The sequence below is a fragment of the Haliotis rubra genome, unplaced genomic scaffold (assembly GCF_003918875.1).
Source record: "Haliotis rubra isolate DU_JTF1 unplaced genomic scaffold, ASM391887v1 Scf92, whole genome shotgun sequence".
NCBI lineage: Eukaryota > Metazoa > Mollusca > Gastropoda > Lepetellida > Haliotidae > Haliotis > Haliotis rubra.
In genome coordinates, this window is record NW_025767657.1 from 552065 (window position 1) to 561138 (window position 9074).

At 42.1% G+C, this 9074-nt stretch overlaps 1 protein-coding gene across 1 annotated transcript in view; it reads right to left on the reverse strand.

Annotated features, from left to right (window-relative positions):
* LOC124264334 (NACHT and WD repeat domain-containing protein 2-like) overlaps window positions 1–7945 on the reverse strand; it is a 35365-nt gene extending 27420 nt beyond the window's left edge. Inside the window, exon 1 of the mRNA XM_046699091.1 lies at window positions 7780–7945. Coding sequence (XP_046555047.1) covers window positions 7780–7945 — 166 coding nt within the window. The remainder of the gene's footprint in view (window positions 1–7779) is intronic.
* Between the last annotated feature and the right edge of the window lie 1129 nt (window positions 7946–9074).

Here is a 9074-nt window from a genome sequence, read left to right on the forward strand (position 1 = left end):
AAGAGCTCTTTGTAAAACGGTACCAGGATATCACTGACGGTACCGGGATATCTATGACGGTACCAGGATATCTATGACGGTACAAGGGTATCACTGACGGTACCAGGGTATCACTGACGGTACCAGGATATCTATGACGGTACCAGGATATCTATGACGGTCCTGCGACCACTTTTTGATTTGCATTCGAGCAGTTTGGGATATTAACGCCCCGCCATCAATCGTAGGGTCAATGGGGTAGCCTAGTGGTTAAAGCGTTCGCTCGTCACGCCGAAGACCCGGGTTCGATTCCCCACATAGATACCGTTTTGTGAAGCCCATTTCTTGTGTCCCTCCCCTTCCTGGAATTTTGCCAAAAGCGGCGTAAAACTAAACTCATTCACTCTCACTCATTAATCGCATCAACCATTCGCTGTTGTTTCTGTTCAGCTACAATGTCGAAGGCATTTTTCCTACACATGCTTTTACGCTTTAGTTTATGTGTGCACGTGAATCACGTGCCGTTCACGCATGACGTAAAATGTCATTGTGATCAGACGTTGTGTTCAGATGCAACACCCTTGTAAAATCATTACTCCCTTACTTTGCTCAGTCGTACATTTCTTTGCCGTGCCATGTAATCAGCCAGTAATGTATTTATACACACATAATGGTGGGACTTACATTAGATATATAACGGTATCTAACGGGGGCAAGAGTAGACACGTGTACAGTATTAACTAATGGCGTATGAAGACAACGTTCACTTATGATCATGATATGACTCTTCTCTCAAGCCACATGGCAGTAAAGGGGGCTGTTTTCTCCGGGACCTATCATATTCAGCGAAAAGATGCCTGTTCTGAAACTGCTTTTATACAGAAAAAATAAGTTATAAACATCTGCATGATAGGGGAAATCTAGCTTCGAATTCTGCACCGTGTAGAAGAAGGGATGACTATGTCACGCTGGCACTACGATTTCACACGAAGCATCAGTTGTCCGGCCTCATGAAACCGGTTGTAATTGCCGTACGATACAACAGCAGAACTTCCAACACCAGGAGAAAAGAAAATTGTGATGCCAGGGTCCAAGGGCCGGGTCCAGGATGGAACATGATTGGGGGTTCCGGGGGTGAAGCAAATTGCAAATTCCCTTCTCAGAAATGTCACTGAAAACGAAATATTCGGTCCTATTTGAGTGATTGCAGGTGGTCAAAATGTGCATTCTAAAGAATATTCCATTCGTCAACACTCGACCCTTTCCGTAACCTCCAAGAAGCTATTCGGCTTGTCCCGGAATAACACGAGTTGGTCAAGAATGGCTAAATAAAACAACTACACATACCATAAAAACAGGATTCAAGAATCGGATTTCTTTTTTTAATTTCGTAAGAACCCAGTTTGGCGTGAGATTTATCGGTTTTGTCGTGAGAGCGTGACATGGGTAATAAAAGCGTGAGTCTCAAGCCAAAGGCTTGTGAGCTGGCAGCATTCGTCACCACTCGCCCCTTTCCGTAACCTCCAAGAAGAGCTTGTTCCGGAATAACACGAGTTGGTCACGAATGTTGGCAGGTAACACCAGCTGTAACACCAGCTGTTAGGAGAAGGAGTAATTCACAAAACGCAAATCGAAGAACATTTCAAACGGCAGTCCTCTTGGTCCAAGGGACGCTACTCTCATTTAGAACATCATTGTCACCTCTCGCCTTTTCTCGTTGTCAGGAAGAAGAATTTGTTTCAATAATGCGATATACTGATATCTGAAAATACATCGGAATTCCTGATATCTCAAAACTGAATTGATGATAGGCTAAGCAAGCCTGACTGTGCCAGGGTCACCCGAAACCTCTTTTTTCTGCAGTTTTTTATTTTTACCTGCATACAAATAATAATATTTGCTTAAATGTCATCGTCATCCGACCAATGGATAAATGTGCTCACATCTCATTCTCAGCTCAACATATAATTCAGTATGCAAGAGGACTTTCAGGCGCTCAAGATTTTAGTCACTGATCTTGCTTCCCTCTTCGGGGAGCATAGTGGTTAAAGCGTCATGCCAAAGACCCGGGTTTGAGTCCCTACATGGGTACAATGTGTGAAGCCCATTTCTGGTGTCCCCGTCGTGATTTTGCTGTAACATTGCTAAAAGCGGCGTAAAACCAAACTCACTCACTCAGTCTTTGTTACCTTCTGTGTACACAACCAAATAAACATGTGGCCACATAGAGACACATCAGGCACATCATAATGACTCGGAGCGGACCATTCCTTGTTGTACCCATTAATGCCGAGCGCCAGGCAGGGACCAACATGTACCATATTTTAACGTATTTTGGTATTACGCGGCCGGTGATCGAACCCGCGACCTTCTGCTCTTCGGGCGGGCACTCTAACCACTACACCATGGAGGCGTTTCTTGACAGTGCGTAACATGTAGGTAAATATATATAGGGTTTTCAGTTGTAAAAGTGCCACAGAACCCTTGCCACAATCAGAAGAAATCTCGCTGAAAGTGTAGCGAGCGTCTAAGTTGTGTTTCACACCGTTTTGTAGCAACATTCCAATTATGTCATGACGGGGGATACCAGAAATGGGCTTCAGATGTTGTTCCCATGTGGGGAATCGATCTGAGCCTTCGGAGCCAGTGAACCTCTCAATAAAAGACATTTCAGAAATTGAACAAGTAACATATTTCGATTTCAGATATTGCGACGTTTGATTACGGTGTCTTTAGGGAATACCGGCACACCATTACTTAATGTATCCATGGTCAGTGTACCTTAGGATCATTAAAACAAATACATTGATTTATAGACCAATTAGCAAATGCAAACAGTATTTATTGTAATTTACAGGGCGTCCTGATTCGGGTAATCCCGATCTATGAATCTTTTGAGAAGCAATGGTATTCAGCCATCCTCCACGTTTTACCGAATTGTTAACAAAATGTGTGTTTTCTTAATGCATAACGAAACTCGTCGGTTATTCATACACTTAGTACAAAGTTTGCAGGTTAAAAAGTCTCGTCCTTTTACGCATTTAACGTCGTTTATTCATTTCCTTCATGGGCACTAGTGCAGTGTAATGTCAAGCTTGACCAGTGATGTCACCACAACGTCAGAAAACAATATTAGAGATATTGAACTGATTTGATATGGAGACGTTTGCTGAAGACGGATGTCTCTGAAAGGAGAACTGCAGGTATGACAACAATGAACGATTATTTTCCGGAACCTTTGGTACCCTTGGAAACGGTTTCTATGGTAAACAGACATGCCTCATCTGAAGATATATTGTCTGGTGTAAACAAAGATGATTTACATAATTAAGTTTGCCAAACACTTTGGGATCATTCAGTACCTATTGTGGAAATCCACATCTTCCACCCAGGAAGAGTTCGTATTTTCTGTATCGGAGTCCTCTCCTTCAAATTTAGAAGTGCATTGTTAAAAACATATTTCAAATTTTATATTTGGATTAACAACATACATTTATACTCAGCAAATCTTCTTACCAAATACTCATATTCCGTATGGTACAAATCTGGAAACAGTGACATTAATGATCTAAAACGCAATCGATCTTCATGGGTAGAAAGTTGTTCAGGTCACATAGCGAACGAACGCGATCGAAACTGGCGTTTGTTTTATAGTTCCAGTGATCGATGTATTGGTTATTTTATCGGGTCGGAAGATAACCTTGGCTAAGAAGCAGTCCACTTGTTTCGTGTTGGCCATGGAACCTTGAAACAATACTTTTTAAGAAAAGCTAAAAATATTTCTTGTCCTCGTATCTGCCTCTGTGATTCATTGTAACATAGTTGACAGAGTTCCAAATATCGAACTTCTGTAAATCCAATACAGATATGTCAAAGATAAATCTATAAACGCCCAGCGAAACCTCCTTAACGCATAGTTACTGACGCTTAATATTCTGGTTAAGGTAACCTGGGATGTTTCTCAGAAACCTTTTTGTCTCTGAAAATAGGTGCCAAAAAGTATTCATACTCACCCTTGTTCGCAAACATCTTGCTTGGTAACCAGTGACGATCCGGGTAGAGTTGGTCTCCAGCACCCCATTCTTGTTGTAAGAAGTGACTAACGACATCAGGGTGGTCAGGCTGCGTAGATCGATGCTCATGCTGTTGATCATTGGATTGTCTGGTCAAGACTCGATTATTTACAGACCGCCGCCATATAGCTGGACTATTGCTGAGTGCGGCGTTAAACAAAAAACCAAACAAAACTTATCCTTGAAAGGAGGTGCCTAAAAGTATTCATACTTATCCTTTCCGCAAACACCTTTCATTTCCGCATTTCAGTGCTCCATTCATAAACCTTTCACCACTTACGTTTTAGGCCCAGAATCTGTTTCGTCGGATAATGGAGACTGGGTATTTTCTGTCGTTGATGTATATTTTTAAGATGCTTAGTTAAGGGTACCGGCACGTTCGGCGAGGAGGGAAAAATAACACATGAGGAAAAAATATTTTTGTTTCAGTATTTTCTGACATATTTTTGGTTTTCACTTCCAAGAAGATAAAATAGTGGTCAAGCCATTGCTGTTATGTATATTATATCCAGACTACATCATCATCGACCGTAAGCTTCGTTTATGACGAACACGAATATAACTGAAGGATATAATGAGTGAGTGAGTGAGTGAGTTAAAATTTTACATCGCATCGGCAATATTGCAGCCATATAGCGAAGAAAACAAGGCAATCAATTTAAATAGCTGTCGACAAAGGACAGTAAAACCAACTAGACTATCACAGATATATATTTAAAACTCGTAATTAAATCTAAAATACTTTAACTATAGAGGACGATGCAATATAAAACAGGCTATAGATCGCCAACAACTGAAGGTAGATCACCATACCAGGGTCCATGGGGACTTACAATGCCTTTGCTACCTGCATGGACCTTAGTTGGATTTACACCATCCCTTCAGCCGCTGGCGATTGTGGTAAAAGTTTAGCCTAACAAATATACTACGTTTAAAAATCTGGTAAGCTTAAATTTAACTTTGAAAGTTTTGGGACTTACGTACTCTCTCAGGAAGGATATAATGAACTGGCTTTGCTTCGATCTACGTATTACTTGATGCATCTTGGTTTGTCTCCTTTCGAATAAGACCCGTGAAGATCCGGGCTAGAATAGGTCTACCACAAAAGGCGACTATGCTTGTCGTAAGAGGCGACTAACGGGATCGGGTGGTCAGGCTCGTTGACTTGGTTGACACATGTCATCGGTTCCCAATTGCACAGATCGATGCTCATGCTGTTGATCACTGGATTGTCTGGTCCAGACTCGATTATTTACAGACCGCCGCCATATAGCTGGAATATTGCTGAGTGCGGCGTAAAACTAAACTCACTCACTCACTCCTTTCGAATAACGTGGATTCACAGTGTGTGTTGACATATGTTTCATCCAACTGATAGGTACTCCTTGTTTTTGTAACGGGGCGGTGGGATAGTCCAGCTGTTAAATCGATCCCCGAAGACCCGGGTTCGAATCCCGACGTGTCTCCGCCGTGATATTGCTGGAATATTGCTCAAAATGGCGTAAAACCATATTCACTCATTTGCTCGGGTCTTGTTTTACCTGCTCTTAGCACCAAGGCGACGCTCCATCACCGCCTGATGCTAATGTTGGGAATCGGAAACCAAATCTACTATCGATTATCGGAGGACTTGTGGTGAACGATTATCGACTATAATCGAAATATATACATTTTTAATGTAATCACCAATTTTAAGGGTTTTTCCCAGTTTTTGTAATTAATGCTTTTTTATAACTAATACTGTCATGCAAGTAAGACACTGGAATTGTAATTAAACAGTAAAAGTGGTTAAAATTTTACAATGCGCATAGCTTTACGCTATTGAGCGCATGTTTGTTCGTGAATATTCATCAAATTAAATGGTTAGTATACTTAATTCAAGGGTGTTAAACAAAAACAACAAAACAAAATATTTTTTTACAATCGATAATCATTTTTAATCCTTCTTTCGATCGATTTTCAAGTTTTTTCGATCATCGGAACACCACTACCTGATGCATTACAGTTTGTTTTATTATCAATAAAACCATGTTAATACAACCTTAAGATGGTTTCAGCTTTTTATGAGTTACACATCAATTGGAAAATATTATTTGCTGAACAAACTTAGCAACTTCTAACGAATAATCATCCGCATAATCGAAACATTCTAAGAGTAGCATAAACTTGAAACATTATTATTCGGTTCGCACTGGATGTATGGTTTACTTTGTGTAACGTCAAGCTGTGTCGAAAATACTTTTGGGGTTGAGTGGCTTGGGTCGATCGATGGTCGTTGAGGCATGAACAAGTGCTAGATTTAACACTCGTTCAGCCATGGTTTGTGGGTCGGTCAAATCGCTGTGTTTGTGTGCTGGGCGATCTGGTGCCTCACTGTGGGTGTTGGTTCGAATCCCGGATGAGTCTCGACCCTTAATGTACTATTATTATCTGTCCTTTAGTCAGAAAGTGTATTCACAAATATAACATACGTTAACAAATTATAGCCAGGATATCTTATGCTGAACCATGTTTGCGAGTGGTCGGTGGCGTGCTTGTTAATGATTTCTTGATCAGACTCGATATATACACGGAATCGAAATCGGATCTTGGGCGTGATGTACGGGTGCTTCAACCACTAGACTACTGCACGCTGTCACTTGTGTTGCTATAAGTGAGTGAGTGAGTGAGTTAGTGAGTCGGGTTTTACGCAATATTCCAATGTACCCATGTGGGGAATCGAACCCGGGTCTTCCGCGTGACGAGCGAACGTTTTAACCACTAGGCTACCCCATCACCACTATGCTGTCATGAGTGAATGAGTTAGTGAGTTTAGTTTTACGCCGCACTCAGCAATATTCCAGCTATATTGGCGACGGTCTGTAAATAATCGAGTCTGGACCAGACAATCCAGTGATCAACAGCATGAGCATCGATCTACGCAATTAGGAACCGATGACATGTGTCACCCAACTATGTTGTTATGAAAGAATGGCAGTAGAACGTAAGGAATTCGTTTTTCACGTGTGTTTTTGTCACGGGTTCTGCTTTTAATTGAGACAGACAGACTCACAGAAAGATAAACATCGACTTAACTCACTAGATTTTAAAAAAAAATGAGACAACGTGTATGCATTGTGTCCACCACTTTGATGAAATGACTACGACGCACGTCTATTGATCACATTACTAAACCTAATGTGGATCTCATGGTGTTTGTTATAGATCTCCCAAGACAAATACGGTTTACGTAATAAAGGAAGAGCTCTGCAGCACCTTATCGATGCGGTAAAGTCGTGTTAATACACCGGAAACTATGTTTCAACATGTTACTAAATATAACACGTGTTCTGCTACACTCTGTGTACACGTGTTACAGAGAGGACACTTGAAACAGTTTCCTTGTCTCAATATAGGTTTTCATATTGCATAGGGTCGTCCAGGTGAACCTTTTGCGTGCATTTTTGTTTGTATAGCTAAAAACTTTCCGGGTTGAATTATGAAGTTGTATCAGCACTTATGAGTGAGTGAGTTTAGTTTTACGCCGCACTCAGCAATATTCCAGCTATATGGCGGCGGTCCGTAAATAATCGAGTCTTGACCAGACAATCCAGTGATCAGCAGCATGAGCATCGATCTGTGCAATATGGAACCGATGACATGTGTCAACCAAGTCAGCGAGCCTGACCACCCGATCCCGTTAGTCGCCTCTTATGACAAGTATGGGTTGCTGAAGATCAATTCTGACCCGGACCTTCAAGGGTCTCCACCAGTATCAACAGGAGCAGACTGCTGGTCTCAGAGAACGTTGTCGGAACTGACGTCCCGTCCTCACACTTAGGCACAGGCAGGAACGTCTGGCGTGGTGCAGACTTTAGCATATGACCAGCAGATGACCCATAAAGCTGAACCATTTGGTAGTGGGTTAGTGATGGCGTGAGGCTGCGTCTGTATGACTGCAAGATGGGGTGAGTGAGTGAGTGAGTTTGATGTACGGGTGCTTCAACCACTAGGCTACACCACGGTCCCACTTGTTATGTTGTCATGAGTGAGTGAGAGTTTAACGCCGCTTTTAGCAATATTCCAGCAATATCACGGCGGGGGACACCAGAAATGGGCTTCACTCATTGTACCCATGTGGGGAATCGAACCCGGGTCTTCCGCGTGACGAGCGAACGCTTTAACCACTAGGCTTCCAAACCGTCCCCTGCAAGATGGATCTCATTACAGTACTTTGGAAACACAGAGGTAAACGTCATCAAGTACTGGACCCCGCCGGCGTGCCTCATTTCCATAACCAGTCGTCCGATTATTCAAAGATAAGGGGCGGTGGGGTAGCCTAGTGGTTAAAGCGTTGGCTCGTCATGCCGAAGACCCGGTTTCGAATCCCCAAATGGGCATATTGTGTGAAGCCCATTTCTGGTGTCCCCCGCCGTGATATTGCTGGAATATTGCTAAAAGCGGCGTAAAACCATACTCACTCACTCAAAGATGATAACGCTAACCTCACCATGTGGAACCAGGCACTGATGTGATCGCCAGTAGTTGTTCATCTAATAACAACAATCATTATTTGAGACCTTTGTGACATCAAATTGGTTACGATGTCATGGTGACCATACATTACGGCATTGTTGATGTTCACGTATTTTAGTGTGTACTTCTCTCAGAGAGCAAGCAAAATTCAATGTCAGCTTTGTTTTTGTTTTCATTAATGAAAAATATGTCAGTTACTATTTTAATACGCGGGGTGTAGTTTTGAAAGTATATCCAACAACATGTAGTAATTTCGTACTCATATAAAACGTGCTTAGTGTTTAGTGCGTATGTGTACACATCCTGCCTGACTGTGTATTCGGTTCAAATGCAGTTTGTAATTTGTTTTGTGTGTTTACGCCGCACTCGTAAAACATCTAAAATGGCGGCGGTCTGTAAATAATCGAGTCTGGACCAGACAATCCAGTGATCAACAGCATGAACATCAATCTACGCAATTGGTATACGATGTCAACCAAGTCAGCGAGCCTGACCACCCGATCCCAT